General features: G+C 44.4%; 3 protein-coding genes across 3 annotated transcripts; 1 reads left to right on the top strand and 2 right to left on the bottom strand.

Moving 5' to 3' along the window:
• Window positions 1-1,287: 1,287 nt before the first annotated feature.
• Window positions 1,288-8,028, bottom strand: mfsd1l (major facilitator superfamily domain containing 1-like). The gene is made up of 13 exons (XM_086140997.1): window positions 7,896-8,028; window positions 7,248-7,348; window positions 6,157-6,266; window positions 6,036-6,091; window positions 5,798-5,941; window positions 5,517-5,675; window positions 4,460-4,575; window positions 4,275-4,375; window positions 2,807-2,918; window positions 2,573-2,710; window positions 2,214-2,353; window positions 2,016-2,127; window positions 1,288-1,932 (listed from the first exon to the last, which is right to left on the bottom strand). The coding sequence occupies exons 1-13, from the start codon at window positions 7,915-7,917 to the stop codon at window positions 1,792-1,794; spliced, it is 1,452 nt and encodes a 483-aa protein (XP_085997123.1). The 5' UTR covers window positions 7,918-8,028; the 3' UTR covers window positions 1,288-1,791.
• Window positions 8,029-9,724: 1,696 nt separating this feature from the next.
• eme2 (essential meiotic structure-specific endonuclease subunit 2) lies at window positions 9,725-12,863 on the top strand. Its single transcript, XM_086140998.1, has 8 exons — window positions 9,725-10,212; window positions 10,967-11,088; window positions 11,166-11,264; window positions 11,349-11,473; window positions 11,911-11,989; window positions 12,075-12,190; window positions 12,268-12,457; window positions 12,572-12,863. The coding sequence occupies exons 1-8, from the start codon at window positions 9,822-9,824 to the stop codon at window positions 12,725-12,727; spliced, it is 1,278 nt and encodes a 425-aa protein (XP_085997124.1). The 5' UTR covers window positions 9,725-9,821; the 3' UTR covers window positions 12,728-12,863.
• Window positions 12,861-20,916, bottom strand: spsb3b (splA/ryanodine receptor domain and SOCS box containing 3b). The gene is made up of 7 exons (XM_086140999.1): window positions 20,870-20,916; window positions 17,335-17,461; window positions 16,825-17,002; window positions 15,945-16,132; window positions 15,756-15,858; window positions 14,548-14,673; window positions 12,861-13,825 (listed from the first exon to the last, which is right to left on the bottom strand). The coding sequence occupies exons 1-7, from the start codon at window positions 20,908-20,910 to the stop codon at window positions 13,341-13,343; spliced, it is 1,248 nt and encodes a 415-aa protein (XP_085997125.1). The 5' UTR covers window positions 20,911-20,916; the 3' UTR covers window positions 12,861-13,340.
• Between the last annotated feature and the right edge of the window lie 396 nt (window positions 20,917-21,312).

The following is a 21,312-nucleotide window of genomic DNA, read 5'->3' on the forward strand; positions in this document are numbered from 1 at the left end:
TGTAAATATTGACCACGTTTGCAGAGCGCTTGGGATTGGGACTAGGGACCGAATGGACACGATTGGAGGACGCGTACATGTTCTTTTGAACGCTTAATCTACTCGGTCATTTAGCTTTCGCTGGAGTCTTAGCTTTAGTCCGGGGAGCGTCTACATTTAACCTGGCTCCACGAGAAAGGTCAGCAGGACAAAGTGAGTAATCGTTTTTCAGGAATTTGTAGAGGATGGGATTACAAGCAACAGACAAGCGGTTTGGACAAAGTCTAATTTGAATTTCCATTTTATCCTTCAAATTAATCTCAAATGTTTTGATTTTGTTTCATGTAGAAAAAAAACAAAGCAGGGGGAAAATGACTGAATTTCACCAGATATATACCGGGTTCACTGTGGAATACAAAGCTGATGTCGTGATGGTAAATGACAAACGCCGACACGTTTGTGTGCACATCTCCACACAAAACTACAGAAGTACAGAGGAAATACAAAACAAGCAACACTGTTTGTATCAAAATCCAAGCAGTTTGAAAAGAAGACAGACATTTGACTATTGTCAGTCCGAGTTGACTAAACATTGAAGTTTGTGGAGCCTCTTAATCAATCAAAATCTATTATTATTATTATTATTATTATTATAGGAATAAAATCTTCAGCAAAGCCCAACTATGACCGCAATGCAAACTGTACAACAGCGACATCTAGTGGTGAAATGGCATATTACAGTCCGTATGGTTGAGCAGGTAAATACTCCTGCATCCGTGTTCTCAGGTGGATACAGACAAATACTCTGTCTGAATAAACTATACGCTTGATATGAGCTCACCTTACAAGATCGGCCCTGTAATGTGATTTAAAAAAAGAGATTCATTTAACTTTGAAAGTTCAACAGCTCAGCACGAAGCCGCCCCTTTGTCACACATATTATTGCCATATCAATAATACATAGTATATCAGGCGACTGCTGACGCTTCGATTTTATCAGACTGTTTTTTTGAATGATGTTATAGTTGCAGAATTGCCCTGAACTGCTGTGCACTGAGTGAGATAAGAAATGATCATGTTGAGGTGACATCCTTTGTTCAAGACGTCTGGAAATTTGCAAGATATTACTGACACATTAGTAGAATCCAGACAGAAGTGATCTAAAGAGAGTAGTTGTCCCGATAGCGAGAGAAAAAATGCACGACTTAAAAATGAAAAAACGTCATTGAAGCTAACAGGAAAAGAAGTTGCAAGATCTGAAGAGATTTGGGGAGAAAAAACAAAAACAATACGAGAAAACAATCAGCCAATACTTGAAATTGTTTATTGAGGCCTTTAAATGCTTCTCACAAATGCTGAGAAGGTGTCAACCACAGCCTGGAGGACCCACAAACAACTCAGTATTTAAAAAATCTTCACGCAAGCATTCAGGTTCTTCTGGATAAATATAAACAGTCCATGTTAAAATCTAAAATCCCTTTTGTGGAGACAAGGCAGTGAGTACCTCCAAGAGTGTCTGTTATTGTATTAAATATTTATAAGACACAGCAAACTTCCCTTCATCAGGTTCAGCGTTTCAAAAGACCATATGTAAGAAATACTGTTTGGCAACCTCCGCGGAGAAGAAAGTACACGTGAACGGGAAAATTGACCTTTCCATTTTTACACAGGATATCTAAAAAAAAAAGATTAAATGCTTATAGATGACCACATAAGATCTGGTGAGAGGAGTACAGTGCATTCAATCGGAAAACTCTGCAGGAATATAAAAATGAAAGGCGCGACAGACTGAAAGCGAGCGCTCACGTTCTCTCACGAGTTGATGGGATGAGGCTGGATAGCCGCTTCCTCCTCTTCCTCGTGACGGTGTTCTTCGGCCGGGTTGAGGGGCTCCCTGTCGGAGTCGGGCTCCGCCTGCTCCGTTCGCTTGGTCATCTTGTTCAGGGTCCCGCCCTGGAAGAGAGAGAAGATCGTCCCGTGAAGGTCCCGCGAGCGCAAAGGGAAGGACGACAGCGGCGGTCGGCGGGAGATCGGACCTGTCTGTGGTCCACCACGTTGAGCAGCACGGAGGTGACGATGCAGCTGACCGTGTTGGCCAACATGAAGATCATCATCCTCTGCCAACGCCATATTGGAATCTTGGATTCACTGGACAGCGAGCGGAGAAGAGCAACGGGTCAGCGGAGCCGTGGAAATGGAGACGGACGGCGCTTTTATTCCGGCCCGCTTCCCACCTCGATTTCGTGCCCAAAATCTGCCCGACGACCAGATTGGACAGGCCGATCCCGATCATCTGGATGGACGTGGCCAGACCCATGGCTGTTCCTATGGTGGCCTGAGGGACCACGAGGGGGATGGACGGCCACATGCTGGCCTGCAGCGCATACAAAGAACACGGCTGATGTAAAGGGGCTGAATTTCACAATTCAACAACAGCGTTTCGGCGTCGCCATCATAAAATCCGATCGTGGTGAACTTCAGATTTCTCCAAACAGCGGTGTGAAACCGCACCGGGTCGTTCACCCACCGTTTCTGATTTGTCACTCATGGGAAATCTGCAGGAATAAGTCAAAAAACTGGTAGCCTCACTCACAGCGGCGAAGGAATAAGTGACTCCGAGCCAGATGGTCGAGACCAGAGGAGGGACGAAGGTGAAGGCGAGGAGGCCGAACACGGGCAGGGTGAGAACGGCACAGGCCAAAGCGAAAATCCCACGCAGACCCACGTAATCCTGCGTCAGAGGAGGGAAAGAAGGGGTTGCAGGAGTCCGTCTCGCTCGGCCCGCCGCCGCCACTGTTGCTCCGAGAAGCCCGGAGCAGGGACTTACGATGAGGATGCCCACGACGGCGGACAGCACCAGGGAGCTGTCGTAAACGGCACCGGCGATGTACGACGCCTCCTTCTGACTGTAGCCGTCATACTTGTCCTGAATGAACTTACTGGACAAAAAAAAGAAAGGAGGGGCTTGTTAAAAAAAAAAAAAAAAAAAAAAAAAAAAAAACAACGATATATCTTCCCATTTTCACACAATGACAGAATTTTGCCTCGTAACGTGAAGGCATGAATGAAATTAATCTGCGTTGAGAGAATTAGGGAAGTCCTCTGACGTCAAACGCTTGGAAAAATAAAATAATCTAGTAACGTCCACAGTCAAGAAGGGAAATCTGCTGCTAGAACCTCTTCATGTGTCTAGGTGAAATCTCCAAAACAAAGGAAAAGGGTTTACTTTTGCCAGAAAGAGACATATTTTAGCTTTAAAATCAAGCGGCTCTCAGCAGATGTCTGATTCTCTTATTAGTTCTGATAAGAATACTGTCCTTGCTGCTGGAAACACTGTGAAACCCCCCACTCGGGGTTTAATAATGGACTATCTTATCTTTTATTCACCCGTTCGGCAAATCTCTGTCCATTGCAGCAGGTTTCATTTATCCTTCATGAAAGCAGAAATATTTCCACCTTCTCTGAGCGTCGGGACTTTCGTGATACTTTGAATTCCTTTCAAAACGTCCCGCCAAATTCACTCCATCATTTCCGAGCGACTGAGCGCACCTGAATATAAGCCGCGTCTGCTGCACTAAAACCAATAAAGTTGTCTTCTTCTGTGTCAGAATCAAACAGCCTCAGAATTCCACGGTAATTTCATTTGTCCGACGTGGCGAGGTTAAACGGTGGTCATTGTTATTCTCTGTTTCTGTTCTTATCCTTGTTGTTGTCATTTGGGTTGCCTATCCTCACCCTTGCTCTATTTTCCCCCCATTCTGTTGTCTATTCTTATCCCTGTTGTTGTTCACCTTGCTGTCTATGTATTTGTGGATGTCTTTTGCTATCTTTTAACTGCCTTGTATTTATATTTATACTCTTGATTTTTATGAGTAGCCCTAGCTGCTCCCCTGGCGCCGGTGGACGGCGGCGTACTGCTCATGGTTCATCCATGATGGGTTCATTGCAGGGAACAGATTTCCCCACAGGGATTAATAAAAGATAAATTATTGTAATTTATTGATACTGTCATTGTTGTGATGCTGTGACAAAAAAAAATATCCCCTATGGGGATCATTTAAGTATATCTTATCTAAATGTTTTGGCAGCGTGAAGCTCGATAGCCCAAAAAACTCTAAAATTAGCCGCATCATTGTTTAAGCCGCGGTGTTCAAAGCGTGTGAAAAAAGTAGCGGTTTATAAAGGGAAAATTACGGTAACTGCGTCATATAAGTAATAAAAGAGATTATATATTTCTTATGACAGAGAAGGAAAGGGACGTGTTTGGTGGAGGTCTTGACAGCAGAGCTGCATACCTGGCGTCTGCGATGAAGGGGAAGATGCCATTATAGAAGAACATGATGGTAAGAACCAGCAGCCAGTATCTTAGCGACAGGACCTTCACGTCTTGAATTTTCTGCACATATATTGAAAAAGGGAGTTAAAACACAACATTTCTCTTACGGCTTCGAGGAATCGGCTCGGCAACGGGGGCTCTCACCACTTTGCGAGACTCCTCTTGCATGGCTCCGTCCAGACCCAGCTGTCTCATCCCCACCTTGTCCAGGCTGCTGACTATGATGGCCGACAGGAAGCCCAGCACGCACAGGAGCGCGCCTGGAAAGAAAAGTGAGACCAGGCAACGCGTCACAAAGCGGTTATTCCAGAAACAACAGAATTCGCTCTCCGGACTTGCTTTCACTTGAAAATAAATTGAATAAAAATAATCACTCTTCATACCATCCGCATCATCTATATAACTATCTTCTTCTTCTTCTTTCGGCTTTTCCCTTCAGGTGTCGCCACAGCGAGTCAACTTTCTCCATCTAACCCTATTCTCTGGATCCTCCTCTCTCACACCATTCTATTTTCTATTTTTTCTATTTTTTTTTTCTATTTTTCTATTCTCACTACGTCCATAAATCTTCTCTTTGGTCTTCCTCCAGACCTCTTGCCTGGCAGCTCCAATTCCAGCATCCGTCTACCAATATATTCTCTATCCCTCCTCTGTCCATGACCCAACCATCTCAGTCTGGCTTCTCTGACCTTCTCTCCAAAACATCTAACATGTGCTGTCCCTCTGATAGACTCATTCCTGATCCTCTCCATCCTGGTCACTCCCAAAGAGAACCTCAACATCTTCATCTCTGCAACCTCTAGTTCTGCCTGCTGTCTTTTGGTCATTGGAACAGTTTCTAGTCCAAACATCATCGCTGGTCTCACTACTGTCTTGTACACCTTTCCTTTTATTCTGGCTGAAAGTCTTCTATCACATAGTAACCCTGACACTTTTCTCCACCCATTCCAACCTGCTTGGACCCGTCTCTTCACCTCTTTTCCACACTCTCCGTTGCTCTGGACCGTTGACCCTAAGTACCTGAAATTCTCCAGCTTCTTGATCTGCATCATCTATCTAACTATGCGCTATGTAAATAACTTGTCTGTTTATTTCTATTTTTATAAAACACCTGTATGTGCTTCGAGCCGGGAGCTCTCATTGCAAAATTTTACTCTGCCTTCACAATGACAATTCAAAAATCTTGATTTTTGATTCTTACCGCCCCACAGGGTCCACTGCATGCCGAATTTCTCCTCAAACTTCTGCGTGAGGAAGAAGTTCAGCACAGAACCCAGGCGTGAGAAAGCCAGAGTCACACCGAACGCCAGGGCCAGCTCTTTGCCTCTGAACCAGAAGGCCGTGATGCGATTCTGCACGACTAGAGAAGCGGAAAAGAGAGCAAAGAGGTTGACTCTGACATCTGACGGACGGCTGGTTTCGGTTATGCTGCTGTGACAAAAGGATTTCCCCGACTGGGCCAATAATCTTATTTTATCTTACTGGTCAGAGATCCATTTCCTGATCCAAACAGAAGTCGACCGGTGAGCATCAGCGGCAGCAGGTAGGGGGTTCCTCTGAAGTGGGAACCAAGCGCAAACAGGGAGGAGCCCACCACGCACAGGAAGGAGAACAGGAACACCCCGACTGTGGAAAGGACGGAGGGGGAAAAAAAAAAAAAAAAGCATTTTACCGTGAGTCTGGAGCGCGTCGTCTGAGCGGACGGGGTTTAAAAACTCACAGCGGTTTCCTAATTTGTCAATCAGGAACCCGGCGATGATAACCACCAGCGCATTCCTGAAAATCAGAGAAGGTTTAGCCGCTTTCCTCACGGCCGACGATGACCTTCGGCCGTCACTCACGTCCACGCGTAGATGGCGTAGAGAAGATTGTACTGCTGCGGGGTCATCCCCAGACCCTCCACGCAGTCCACCGTCCCATTGATCACCGTCGCATTGGAGCAGGTCAGGTTCTATCAGGTGGACAGGAAGCCAGTGATAAACTCTGATTAAACGTTCAAGGATGAGAGGCTCTGCTCATCAACCGGTCGACAAATAGTCCCGTGACCAAAAAGCGCTTCTTAAAACGGAGCCAAGATGAAATGTGACAATAAATGACTGACTTTACTGGGAATAAACAACTTAAAATTTAAAAAAAGTGCATTACGATGTATGGTACGATAATCTATTGATCCCCAAGGAGAAAATCGTTTGTCACAGCAGCGCAACAATAACAAGATCAATAAATGTGAATATAAATATAAATAAAAGACACAATTAAAAGGAAAAACACAATGAGTTTCAGAACAGAAAACAGAATGACAACAAGGATAAAAATAAACAGGATGAGAACGGTATGACAACAAGGGTAAATATAGATAACAGAATGATAACACTATGTGTAAAATAGTTCACACATACCGATGACCTGATAGGCGTTTTAGATATTCTGTGTCCTCATGATTTCACAAACATTTGACCAGCGCGTCACTGCAGATTCAGTATTTCTTCGGCAGGGTTCAAGGATGAGATATTTTGATTGTTTTTACACCGGGCTGATTGTCCTTCACGTCAGGACGTGCAGAGGACATCGCATGACATGCACGGCAGCGAAATCCGGCACAGCGCGAATCAAGATGACAGGAGTTCGGAGCCGACTTGACACGGACAAAGGATTTCGCCGGGTCAGCAGTTGACAAAAGACAATCTGACCCCTAAAGGGATTGTGTCACAACTGAAGTAGGAAGTCGTACAAAGAGAAAACTGCTTTGTCACATGTTTAGCAAGCAGACGGTGCACACACATTGACAAATTGCATTTTTAAAGTTAGGGGAAGGGGATGATCTCGTTTTATATCTGTGTGCAAAACAAACCCAACACAGCTCCAAAACACACAGTTGCTTCATATGTCATTGTCTCAGATAATCTGGTTGGTTTTCTACGTTTCTACTCACCCCTTGGAACTGATCCTGCAAAACACTGGGGATGTCAAAGCAGAAGTAGGAGCCGAAAGTCAACAGGCAGTTGAAGAAGAGGACCAGAAAGCGATAGTAAGCTGCAACACGGAGAGCAGAGGACAGATTTCACTTGGATGCAGTGACAGAAATTCAGTGGCGACTGAAATGAGCAGATTGTCGTTCACATGATCACCTAAAAACCTGCAGTTTGGATTTAAAAAACAATTCACACTCATGCAAACCCCCCAACTTCTGTTCCTTGAGCTTTAGGCCCTTTTTAAAAATGACATATTCTCTACAGTAGTTCAGATGCTTTGCACACAAACACACTTTTAAGGACTACAAAATGTGCACATTCAGCAGGATTCTGTAACTTCGGGCAACAGCTGGTGAAGGAATCCTTAGAGAGGAACCCCTGATGTTAGGTTTTGGTGAACAAAAACAAGAACACTTCATCCATGAGAGGAGAGATCTGACCTCGGCACTTCCGGTCAGGTTCGGGATTTAATCACAGTTAGCTTAAAGTGCTGACCTAGCCTGTTAATGAGACGCTTCCACAGGGAAAGTAACGTCACCCAGTCGTGAGACTCGGCAGATTTCGGCAACATAAGACACCCACGGGGGTCCGAGTATTCTTGGACGTACCTTTCTCCGCCGGCTGGGCCATACTGGGCGGCTGGACGGCGAGACGCCGATTTCCAGTTGTTTACATGCGCCGGCTGAGGTGATGCTAGCGCCGCGCTGCTGTCCACCGATCTGACAAACATGGACGCGTCCGTGATGCCCGGATGGAGCCGCGGATGTTTTGGAAATCTGCGCAATGGGAAGTTGCGCAGTCGGCAACTGCGCAGTAAACAACTGCGCAGTGGGCAACTGCGCATCCTCAAACCTCAGCCGCTCTCTTCACGCCCGGTTTTATGTTTAAAAGATGTTTTCAATTCAACCTTTTCGTTTTGTTATAAAACAAAAAAAAAGTTTTTGTAAATTAATCCAGTGTGAAAAGGGACAGTCTGCTTCTTTTTCAGTTCTGTCCCGCTTAAAATGAATATTCTAATACAGTCAAGAATGTTGGTCTCCCATATATGAAATATAATGCTGTATCCAAATTTAGTCAGTCGTTATTTTTAATACATGTAACAGTTTAAAAACATTTCCCTGTATTTGAACTCCGCGATTTAGATTCTGTGACAATACAATCTGCTGTAAAACATTTCCTCTCGGTTAATTTCTTGTCAAGTGTTGGCTACATACCAGCTTTGCTTTTTTCCTGAAAACATTAAATGCATTTTTGATTCATTATGACTTGAAGTTGTTTAAATTAAATGTTTTCCTTTAACTTTAACCCTCTGTCCCTGGAATGGATGGAACAATGGGTGGATGAACTTTAACCCTTCAACACTGACCAGTGAACAGCAATCCACCAAGGTCTTTAGATTCACAATTCAAACAAATCACATATTTTAATAGTTTACTTTGATCCCATTGGATTTTCACGCACTCGCTGGTGACCCTCCAATCCGACCGTATCACCACATTATCTATAATGCAGTAAAAATTCCATTTGCAAATGATAAGCAATAAAAAAAGCACATTGTATTTTGTGTTTGTGGTTGTATATCTTATCTTATCTTATCTTATCTTATCTTATCTTATCTTATCTTATCTTATCTTATCTTATCTTAGCTTATCTTATCTTATCTTATCTTATCTCAAATATAAAATATAAACACACACATGTATATACATATATATATACATATATATATCTTCTTCTTCTTCTTCTTTCGGCTTTTCCCGTCAGGGGTCGCCACAGGGAGTCAACTTTCTCCATCTAACCCTATCCTCCGTATCCTCCTCTCTCACACCAACTATTCTCACTACGTCCATAAATCTTCTCTTTGGTCTTCCTCCAGACCTCTTGCCTGGCAGCTCCAATTCCAGCATCCGTCTACCAATATATTCTCTATCCCTCCTTTGTCCATGACCCAACCATCTCAGTCTGGCTTCTCTGACCTTCTCTCCAAAACATCTAACATGTGCTGTTCCTCTGATGGACTCATTCCTGATCCTATCCATCCTGGTCACTCCCAAAGAGAACCTCAACATCTTCATCCCTGCAACCTCTAGTTCTGCCTGCTGTCTTTTGGTCATTGGAACAGTTTCTAGTCCGTACATCATCGCTGGTCTCACTACTGTCTTGTACACCTTTCCTTTTATTCTGGCTGAAAGTCTTCTATCACATTGTATCCCTGACACTTTTCTCCACCCATTCCAGCCTGATATATACATATATGTGTATGTATGTATGTATATATATATATATATATATATATATATATATATATATATATATATATATACACATATACTTGCTGATCATAATTTAAAGATTTAATTTGATTTCCATGTGATTCCATTCATTGTTGCGGAAAACGCGCGTTGGTACAGTTTGTCCCTCGGCGGCTTCCGTCGCTGTGTTGTAAACAAAGCCTTCCCTTCAACCCACTCGTGTATTTTTTGAAAGCCTAACCAGCATGTTTCCACACCAGCTGGTGGGCTTTAACAGATAAAATGTCTGTTTCCCATCGAGCCTCGACATGGGAAATCTCCGAATCCGAAGACGACGGCGACCCGGAGGCTAAACCCGGTTCGGATCCGGGCGAGAGCGCCCCGACGCCGGCGTGCGGGCGCGGAGGTCCGGGTTGCGGCGGAGCTCCTCCGGGAGCGGACGGAACCCGCAGCCCGGGTCCTGCGAGGAGACGCCGATCCAAGGAGGAGGTGGAGTCGGATAGGCAGAAAGCAAGGGAGAGGAAGGCGGCCAGGGAGCAGCTGAGAGCCGCCAGAGCCCAGGAGAAGCTGGAGAGGAAGCAGGAGGTCCAGAGGAGGAGACGAGCTGCGGAACATCTCCACAGCCTCCGGCCGGAGAGCTGCCTCCGGAGCCTGACGCTCTGCATCGATCCCGGTACGAGGATAAAAAAAAACAACAGAAAAACTTTGATTTTATGTTAATTTTACGTGTAAACAAAAAGCATACATGCCTAATGTCTGGTTAAAGCTTCCTCGCTTTTTTTTACGTGCCCATTTCCTCGTTAAGGCCTAAATACTTTCGATATCAGGGAGAAATGGGATTTATAATTGGTTAAGAATCACCTGAAATAATTGCGGGAAAATGGAAAAATAGCAATAAATGATCCATAAATCACTAAGAAATTAATGTCTTCATCATCATCAATCTTCAATCTTTGTAGTTACTGTTAACAGCTAGGACAATTCATATTTCATTGTATTTCTTATCCTTCCTCCTTTCTACTATTATCTATTACTGTTATGTTTTTTACTTGAAACTCTGGCACAACAATTTCCTTCGGGATAAATAGAGTTGTTCTCGTCTCATCTCATCTCATCTCATCTCATCTCATCATCTTCTCTATCTTCTTCATCTTCTCCTTTGGGGAAGGGGGTCCCTTCAGGGGTCTCCACCTTCTCCATGGAACCCTATTCTCTGGATCCTCCTCTGTCACACCGACGACCTTCATATCCCCTCTCACGACATCCATCGATCTTCTCTTTGGTCTTCCTCTAGACCTCCATTTCCAGCATCTACCAATAAATCCCTCCTCTGTTCCAGACCCAACCATCTCAGTGTGTCATTAAGAAATGAATGTAAACTGTTGTAATCTGGTAGTGACTGGGTGTTTCCATGTTCTTCTCCTCAGCTCTCCTGCAGCAGGACGGCTCTGATATCTTGCTGGACACCCTGATCGCTCTGGAATGGAGGTTCTCCATTGAAGGGCAGCAGCTCCCTCTCACCGTCACCTGGACCAGGGATTCCCCCCAGGTCGGTGCCTCTCACCTCTCACATCCGACCTGCACATTCTGTAGCCTTCTCACGTCCGGCGGTCCCGCTGTGAGCAGGCGGAGCAGAGCGGTGGAACGGCGGCGGAGGAGGAGGAGCAGGTGGTGCAGGTCCTCGGTCTGTCCGACTTCCTGGAGGTCGTGATCTCCGTGAAGACGGTGAGCCTTTTCGGTTCTTCTCGCCGACTCGTAAGATCCCCGCTGGCTGTGCTCCGTGACACTTCCCTCTGGTCGTCTCTGCAGATGTTAGCCGGTGAAGAGCAGGAGGCGGAGATGGGGTCTTACCTCAGCCCTCTTTTGGAGTTCCTCAACCGTGACGCCAAGAAGGTGGTCACCATCTTGGTGATCGACCCTCGGCCGGAATACAGGCGAGCGCCTACAAATATACACTGCTCCCAAAAAATAAAGCGAACACTTAAAAAACACATCCTAGATCTAAATGAATGAAATATTCTTATGAAATACTTTGCTCTTTACACAGTTGAATGTGCTGACAACGAAATCACACAAAAATGATCCATGGAAATCAATTGTATCAACCCATGGAGGTCTGGATTAGGAATCACACTCAAAATTAAAGTGTAAAAACAAACTCCAGGCTGATCCAACTTTGATGTAATGTACTTAAAACAAGTCAAAATGAATCTGTGTTGCTTCCTGAGTGGACACTATGATTTCACAGAAGTGTGATTGACTTGGAGTTACATTGTGTTGTTCAAGTGTTCCCTTTATTTTTTTGAGCAGTATATATTCTTCTTATTTACTCATGTTGGACTCATCATTTGATTTTGTCCTGATCCAACAGGACGGCTCGCTATGGTGAGCGTCTGTTTGATGAGACGTTACTATCCAGATGGGGCTTGAAGAACCTGGACCTCGAGGAGGTCCGTTCACATCGTGTCTTTTGGCGGAAGATCTGCCCAAGTGTCTTTCTCACCGGTTTCTATCACCCCCCCCCTCGTCCTCCAGGTTCTCGTGCACTTGCAGCTCACCAAAAATATCTCCCTGTTCTTCCTGGAGGGCTGGCCCGAGGTCACCGACCACGTCTGCGGCGTCACCAAGGCCTTGTCCAAACGCCCCTTTAAGTAAGGCATCTTCACCCGGTTGTCCTCCAGCTGTTTTCCTCTCCGGACAAAAACATAGTCTTTCCGTTTCCTCTCAGGCTGCTGACGGAGCGAGCGGATCTGCCCTTCTGCGTGGACGGCTCGTGGGCGAGCGGCGTCCGGGTAGAGCGGGACGGCTCTGGGCTGAGGCGGGTGTGGAGCAGGCAGATCCAGCAGCTGAACAGAGTCAGCCCCGCCGTGGCCTCCTCTGTGACCGAGGCCTACCCCTCTCCTCAGCTGCTGCTGCAGGTACGTCCTACCAAAAAAAAAAAAAAAAAAAAAAAAAAAAAGCAGCAGATTCTGTTTGCACATCCTTCGCTCTGCAAATGCATTTTTCATCTTATATTTGTGCGCCGACTCAAGGCTTACCGAGGCTCGGGGTCCGAGAAGGACAGGAAGGGGCTGCTGGCCGGTCTCCCGGTGAAGAGCGAAGGCGGGGAACGGCGGATCGGACCGGAGGTATCGGCCAGAATTTACCGCTGCTTCGCAAGTCGGAAGCCCGAGCTGGTCCTGGACTGAGACGTCCGGGTGATAATTACCTGAATGTTTGGTTTTACAAACTAACATCATGCAGAGCACGAGTTTATCAGATTGTCTGATTTAAAATCATGTCAAAATCTTGTATGAAATAATATAAAGAACGATCGGTCTCGAACTGTTGTTTTTATTTTGTCTTTTTTCAGACAATATCCCAGGTGAGAAACTTCATAGACAAATCACGTCTAGCAGATTCTCTTGTAAACAATAAGTGTCAATCAAAACCCAGGGCTGATTACAAAACGCATTTACAAAACAAAAAATGTCATTCCATATCAAAAAAAAGTAGCTCTTCCCCTCCCTGGAGTCTAAAACTGAGAGAAATAAATGCTATACGTTAGGCTGTAAAGTGGATAGTGATACGCAGGGGTCTTACGAGACCCGCGATAGACTTAAATATCTGCGTAATGTAATTTCGCAACTGCCCTTCAATCACTACATAGACGTACCACGTTTTTTTTCCCCACAAAATTAAAAAGGTAAGCGGCGATCCACTTCCACGGACGCGCGGGCCGAGAGCCGAGCTCTCACTGTTCCCCTCTGCTTCCGACAGGAAACACCAATGGCGGCGGTAGAACAGCCGTTCGGCTGGGACTCATGTCCAGCGGCACCTCTTGCACTGGTAGTCCTCCGGCTCGGAGCGGCGGCTGTCGTAGTCGGCGCCGGGGGGAGTCTGAGCGCTCGAGTCGCAGGGGCAGCGGCTCGCCATCGTGTCCGGACCGGCGCCGGGGCTCGGGGTCGGGCAGGCACTGAGCGTGGAGACGGGGCTCGAAGGCAGGCTCGGCTCCTCGCCGTGGCCTTCGGGGGCGTCCTCCGGCGGCTCGGTGGCGTCCGGCGCGGCGCTGAGGGTGAAAACCCAGCCGAGACGCGCCGACAGGAGGTTGTGCAGACCCGGGGGAAGCTCCAGGGCGCCCAGCACGTCCGGGCAGCCGGGCCACATTCGGCGAAGCCTTGCGCAGCACAGGTACTGCAGGGAGGTGGGAGTGTAGCAGGCACGGATCACCTTCATACTGCTCTTGGCCGCGGTGGAGCACACCATGGGGTAGATCTTCTTATTCTGCAACCGAGTGGCAGCGACACCTACAGATGCGACGATACACGGAATTAAAGCACGGAAATCTGCTGGATCGTCTCGCAGCGGGGAAATTTCAACCACACACAGCAGAAGGGGACGGCGCAAGAGAAGGGATTAAAAGATAGAAGAAATTAAGAATAAGCAATTAACAATGCTAACAATAGACGCAGCTCAAAACAACTTAAACAACACAATGGAACTCCAAGTCAAACTGTCTATTTGGGAAGCAACACTGATTCATTTGGAGTTGTTTTAAGGACAATTCATGATCAACTTGTAGTGTGTTTTTACACTTTCCAAACCCAGACCTCCGTAGGTTCATACATTTGATTCCCATTGATCATTTTTGTGTAATTTTGTTGTCAGCACATTCAACTATATCATTTCATAAGAATATTTCATTCATTCACATCTAGGATGTGTTATTTTTTTGGAGCGGTGCATTTAAATAGGTAGGCAAACAATGTGACAGAATTAGACGTGCAAAGATTAGCAGAGAACAACAGCAATACTCGTGGTCGCCGCGCAGTGCTGACAACCTGAGCGAGCGGATGTGTGGGAGGGTGCATGAATGGACACTTGAGTAGATGAATGCATGATGAAGGAATGAAAGAGAACAGCAGCTGGCGGGAAGAACCTGCCGAATCTCTCCTTGATGTTCTGCACGAGGTGGGAAGCCTTGCGCATCAGAGAAGATAGCTTAGCGACCACCCTCCTGGCTCCCTACCTATGCAGTGGCGATTCTTGTAGAAGGTCAGGGTGCCGTGCCAGGTGTCCAGGTGCATTCCGATGATGGAGCCCTGACCGAACCGAGAGGAGAACTTCACCTTGTTCCCTTTGTACTGGAAGAGACCTGAGGAAAAACAGGGCTTTTTTTAAAAAAAAAATTCCAGAGTCACAGAGGAAAACACTCGGTTTTTATTTATATCCAAGGCAAGGTGGAGCCCAAATATACAAACAAATAAACAGGATGTGTCACTCCATTCACATGCTGTTTATTTTTGTCGTTGTTATTATCACTTATCCTTGTTACCGTCATTTTGTTTGTCTATTCTCACCCTTGCTGCTTTTTTTTTTTCATTCTGTTGTCTATTTTTATCCTTGCTTTTGTTCATTTTACTGTCTATTTTTTGTGGGTGTCTTTTGCTATCTTTTAATTTACTCTCTTTGATTAATATTTATGAGATGAGATGAGATGAGATGAGATGAGATGAGATGAGATGAGAACAACTTTATTTATCCCGAAGGAAATTGTTGTGCCAGAGTTTCAAGCAAAAACATAACAGTAATAGATAATAGTAGGAAGGAGGGAGAATAAGAAATACAATAAAATCTAAATTGTCAAGGTTAAGGCTATCAAGTGTTTTAAGGTCTTAAGTACAAATATTGTACTTATATTCATATTATATATTAATAAAATATATAAATATTATATTCATGTTGATTGATATTGTCATTGTTGCATTGCTGTGAAAAAAAAAGAATCTCCCCTATGGGGATCAATAAAGTATATCTTATCTTATCTTATCTTATCTTATCTTATCTTATCTTATCTTACTTTTTTTCCACCATAATATTACACATATTATTTATTATTATAAATGATATAATGATAATAATAATAATACTATTATTATACTATTATACTAATACTAATATATATTATTATAAATAATATAATAATAGTAATATTATTATTTGTTTAATACAAATAAATCAGACAATGCGATTTTCTGGATTATTTTTTATCTTTCTGTCTCTCATAGTTGAGGTGGACCTATGATGAAAATGACAGGCCTCTCTCATCTTTTTAAGTGGGAGAACTTGCACCATTGGTGGCTGAATAATATATATTATAATATACATTTGCCCCACTGTATACATATCTTGTCTGGTAAATAGAAATATCCCCCGAAACCATGACAACCGGCCTACCTGTGTAGGACAGACCCCAGCTGTCCTCGTCGTGTCCGAGCAGGCTGCCAAAGTTGTACTTGAATTTCTCCAGGTTCACCTCCGAGGTTCCGATTCCCACCATCTACGGGGATCGAAAAAAAACAGCGGCGTAAAAAGATTTCTCCACTGAACGGCGGATAAAAGATCGTCGCATCCGCCGCTACCCACCATGTCGGTTCCGTAGACGGGCGACGTCATCTTCACCTCCCAGAAGTGCTGGCCCTCGGAAAGCTCCTCGGTGCCCCGGATGGCGGCGGTGCCGCAGCTGTAGTCCGAGTGGAAGCTCACCTTCCTGCTGTCGCAGCTGAGGGACGCCCCGGTGGACACGCAGCGCTCGTCCCACACCCAGTTAAAACCTGAGAGCGGGTTCCACATCAGCTGTCTCAGCGTGGATTCTTTACACACGGGTAGCTTTCATGAGCACGCAAGCGTTGCAACCGGAAACCAAGTTATCCGCCGGCTGAGAGGTTTTTGAGGAAACGTCGTTGACCTCGAAAGGGAACGGTCGCCGTCAGGGGCAAAAACTGGGTCATCGGTTGAAAGCGAGAACTAACTAGATGAATGAAATTACACGTATTCAAATGAATCAAGTGAAACACTATTTCTTCAATTGAATGTTTATATACATATATACTGCTCAAAAAAATAAAGGGAACACTTGAACAACACAATGTAACTCCAAGTCAATCACACTTGTGTGAAATCATAGTGTCCACTCAGGAAGCAACACAGATTCATTTGGACTTGTTTTAAGGACATTACATCAAAGTTGGATCAGCCTGGAGTGTGTTTTTACACTTTAATTTTGAGTGTGATTCCTAATCCAGACCTCCATGGGTTGATACAATTGATTTCCATTGATCATTTTTGTGTGATTTCGTTGTCAGCACATTCAACTGTGTAAAGAGCAAAGTATTTCATAAGAATATTTCATTCATTTAGATCTAGGATGTGTTTTTTAAGTGTTCCCTTTATTTTTTTGAGCAGTGTATGTCGATCGTGCCTACTGCCTCTAGTGCCTACTGCCGTGCACGTGAGCTTTCCTCACCCTGGTCTTCCTCCCCGCAGAGGCAATCACCGATGACCCCGAAGTCCGTGCTCGGCTCCTCCCCTCGGTCACACTGACAGAAAGACTCCCCCGTTACCGGCGCCGTGCTGGGCCGGGCCGCCGCCTCCGGCGCCGTGTTGGAACTGGCCAAGTGATCCGACGCCGCGTCGTCGTCGATCTGCTCAACAAGAAAAGCACCTTTGAGATTTGCGATCGTGGCCGTGATTCATGAAGAAGCGAAACGAGACAATGATCGATTTGACCTGTTTAGGAGGGTGAGGGAGACCCCTTTCCCCTGAAAGCTGCTCGGGGCTCCTATGGCGCCGCGTGTGGGCATAAGTAAATTTAGCCCCCTTCCAAAAATACTATCCTTCCCTTTGGATTCCTGAGCATTTCTTCTACAAGGCCATTTCAGCCAAACGAAACAAGGAGACCAAATAGAAGTCAACATGCCTGGCAATAAATCTACCCTTATTCTGATTTATGTCCCTATTTTTTTATATCCCTCACCTGCGTGGATGTTTGGCTTTCCCAGTCCTCCACGTCCGACATCTGGATCACCGCCGCGGCGTCCGCCTCCTGCCGTGTTTCGCTCCACGCCAAATGGCGAGCCCGGCCGCTCCGCAGCATGGCAGCTCTACAGGCAGAGATCGACCAACGCCGTTAATTTGATGAATTAAAAACAAGTTAACATGATAGAAGAATACATAAAATAATTTATCTATAAATATATAAATAGAGAAAGAGCGAGAATAGGGTTAGATGGAAAAAGTTGATTCGCTGTGGCGACCCCTGACGGGAAAAGCTGAAAGATGCTATATATATATATGAATTATATATAAATTGAAAAACGAACTTTATATGTATATAAAATTCTTTTGTTTATACAAAAATGTATATATTTTATGTATAAATATATATATATATATATAGAGAGAGAGAGAGGGAATAGGGTTAGCTTTTTTTTATAAATTAAAAAAATAATTTTATATGTATACAAAATTCTTTTTTTATACCAAAATTTATATATTTTATGTATAAATATATTTAGAGAGAGAGAGCGAGAATAGGGTTAGATGGAAAAAGTTGATTCGCTGTGGCGACCCCTGAAGGGAAAAGCCGTAAGAGGATATATATATATGAATTATATATAAATTAAAAAAAGAATTTTATATGTATATAGAATTCTTTTATATATATATATATACATATATATATATGCATTTCTTTTCAGTTTTTTGACAATGAAATAGATAAATTACATTATTCTTTTTTATGTATATATGTATGTATGATATATATATATATATATATACATATATTATTTTATTCTTATTTATTTTTATTTAGGTGTAAGACGTGGGACTGACCTGCCAGGATCTTTTGGCCTGTTTTTCATATTTGAGCGTTATGGAAGCGGATGGGAGCTCTGAGGGGTCAGACAGTTATTTTGCCAGCAGGTGCAGCAGTAGATCATTACGTTCTCAACGAAGGCGTAGTAAAACGTGATTAGGATTGCGCTGCTAACCTCAAATGTTCCTGATGATCTACTCAGTGTTGGAGGAGAGCGTCAGGCGGTTGTCAAAGACAGTGGCCAGGTATCTGCATTCCATCGCCTTTTTTAATGTGGTGGCGATTTCCTCTGCCTGCTGGAGAAGGTGATGACCACGTCTTTCTCACATTCAGCTTCAGGCAGAGGCTGTGACCAGAGCATGAAGTGCCGGAGGGGCTGAACCGTGGTATTCTATATTTTGGGCGGCAGCTTTGCGCGCCTCCTTCGCCCGAGTAAGAAATGAGGTCTTGTAAACACACGGCAACTCCATACCTCACCTAAATATAGGAATATAGGTTAGATCGATCATATTTGCATCGTAAAAGTACCAAGAGGTGTAAAGTCAGACACTCAGCGAAGGTTAATATCAATAGTACTGCATCACAAATGACTTTCATTTTAATTTGTTGTCTCATATCTTTGATACATTTCATTCAAGGCTTTTTAATGTGCTTATTTATTTTTGGCTATAGCCATGTCTCTTCTCCTTGTGAAACAGACAGCAAAGTAAGAATTCCATCGCACAGTGAAACACGTGACAGTAAACAAAGCGAGTGCTTGAATTTACAAAAACCGGCCACCATTCAAACGGCGAAACGCATCGCGAAATGATGAGTAACCCTCATTTTAGCTCCGAGATGAGCTGCGACAGGGACGAATGTCACGTACCAAATGTAAAGGGGAGGCGCTGTTAAGTGATATTCACAATGAAAATACAAGTGTGTCATTTTTAGTACTCCAACACAGGAGGCAGACAGGAAATATCCGCAATACGACTAACCCATTTGTTTAATCTTCACAAAATGCATTCCAGTGATAGAAACCGTCTCGGTGTCCTCGCAGATGGGGGCCCATTGTGTGCCAGCGTGCCTATTTCTATCCGGCCCATATGCCACTGTTGGCAGCGGGACATTTTTCCACATGTCGCTTAACCTGTTTAACCAACCTTCTGCCGTGTCACTCTGGCAAAATGTCTCTCGGCAGGAGAAGGAAATAAGGAAATAAGGTCGCCTGACCACGTGTACGTGGTCTTCTTGGTCATCGGGAAAGATAATTCTGGGAGTCCGTGCGTGGTGCGATGACAAGTTCCCGTTTCGGAGCATATCGACACATACTGAAGTTTTTCTTGGAGGGCGCAGAAGAACATCGGGATATGAATGTGATTTCTTGTTCAAATCTTCTTGCCGTGGCAACCGGATTTGAATTTCTTTAATTTCTTCACAGACTTGAGGCTTCTTCACATCTAACCGCCAGGGTTGTGGGCGGGTCCAGGTTATTATTGCTTGTTATACTAATGGCAGAGTTGATCAGCAGAAACTAGGCAGGAGGGGGTTGTTACAGGTAGCAACAAAGGTGCAACTTTTGGAGATTCACCTGAATAACCGGAAAAAGTGAAGCCTAACTTCTCAGAATGTGACAAAAAGGAGTGAAACCTGTTGGTGGAAGTTACTGGGGCTGGTTCTGGGTGTTGGGAGGGGCAGATGGGCCTGGTCCCGGTACTTATCCGTACATTGGTTGCTAATTTTACAATCAATATTCATTGATATATTTATAATCATATTTAGAATAATGTTTACACTCTTCCTATCAGCACGTATCCAAATACACTGCGGACAGCAAAGTAGGAATTTCACTGTCATGGAAACACATTTCTACACTGTGCACATGACAATAAACGCTTTGAATCTTGAATCTTACTTCCTCTGCAAAGCCACTTGGTGTTTGGGGGAAAATTTACAATTATTTAGCTTGACTACAGCCAGAGATGAGTTTACCCTTCCTTTTCGACAGGAGGTTAATAGCTCCAAAATAATCGACTCAATGCAATGTTGTTGTTTTTCGCGATAGAAATATCTTATCTGCTTTAGCTGTTTACCGCTTTTAGAGTCACTATGGTCGATTATTCGTATTGAATTGTTTTGTTTTTCTGAAATATGAATCATGTCTAGGTTACTTATTAGATTTTAGCGTGAGCTTTATTACAAAGAGCGATTGGATCCATACTGGATATGAACCTCCTGAGGCTTCTCATTAGGTCACGATAACGTTAACCCCTGGTCTTAAGGCTCTATCCTCAATCTGATAGCATGTCTCACTTATGCCACAGCAGCTGGCGACTGCTTTCCAAGCAGGTGCAGGAGTTAACCGCCAACTATTTAGATTAGTCTGAGGCGTGTCTCACTTTAAGTGGGCCTTACCCTACATGCTGCAAAGGCATCACCTGGAATGCTCCAGCATGCTACCTGTATCACGTATCCCCCGTGGGTAGGATATGAAGACAGTTGCACGAGGATGAACATGTTTTCTGTCTGCTGGTTGAGTCCCATATGAATGTAAGTGTTAAAATCCCAGCCAGTGCACTGCACCGTGTGTGTGTGTGTGTGTGAGATGAGCAAATCACTTAGCAGAAAATCATTACATTCATGACTGGATTAGTTTGTATCTGAAGACACTGCGGTGTGAAAGCAGAAGGAGGAACGAAGAGGCTCTTACCTTATCGTCGTCTTCTTGTGTATGGTCTTGCAGTGGCTCATTTGACTGCCTGTGTGTGTGTGAGAGCCTCTATCCCAGTGTGTGACAGGTGTACTTTGCTCTCTGGCCCACTTCTCTGCAGGCCAGACGTAAACATTACCTCTCCAGCCTCCCACTGCTCCTTATTGGCTCACAGTTGTGCAGAGGAGGAGTCTATGCAAATTACCTTCTGTCACTCTTAACTGTTAACAGTGATTTTCCATGCATGCCTTTTTATTCGCCTATATGCATAGGCAGAAGAATGTCCTCATCACAAAGCGGAGCATTTCAATTAAACTTTTCAAAAGATCAATATACATTTGTTAGTGATCACTGGCAATTTTTTGGAAGGTCACGTCTGTGTGAAAGACACAGTCTAATTATCTATTATAAATATATCCACTGTTTCATATCACAGAAGAGCG

Source organism: Fistularia commersonii, chromosome 33 (genome assembly GCF_037954325.1).
Source record: "Fistularia commersonii isolate RoL2024-O1a breed Wild chromosome 33, RoL_Fcom_v1.0, whole genome shotgun sequence".
In the NCBI taxonomy this organism is placed as follows: domain Eukaryota; kingdom Metazoa; phylum Chordata; class Actinopteri; order Syngnathiformes; family Fistulariidae; genus Fistularia; species Fistularia commersonii.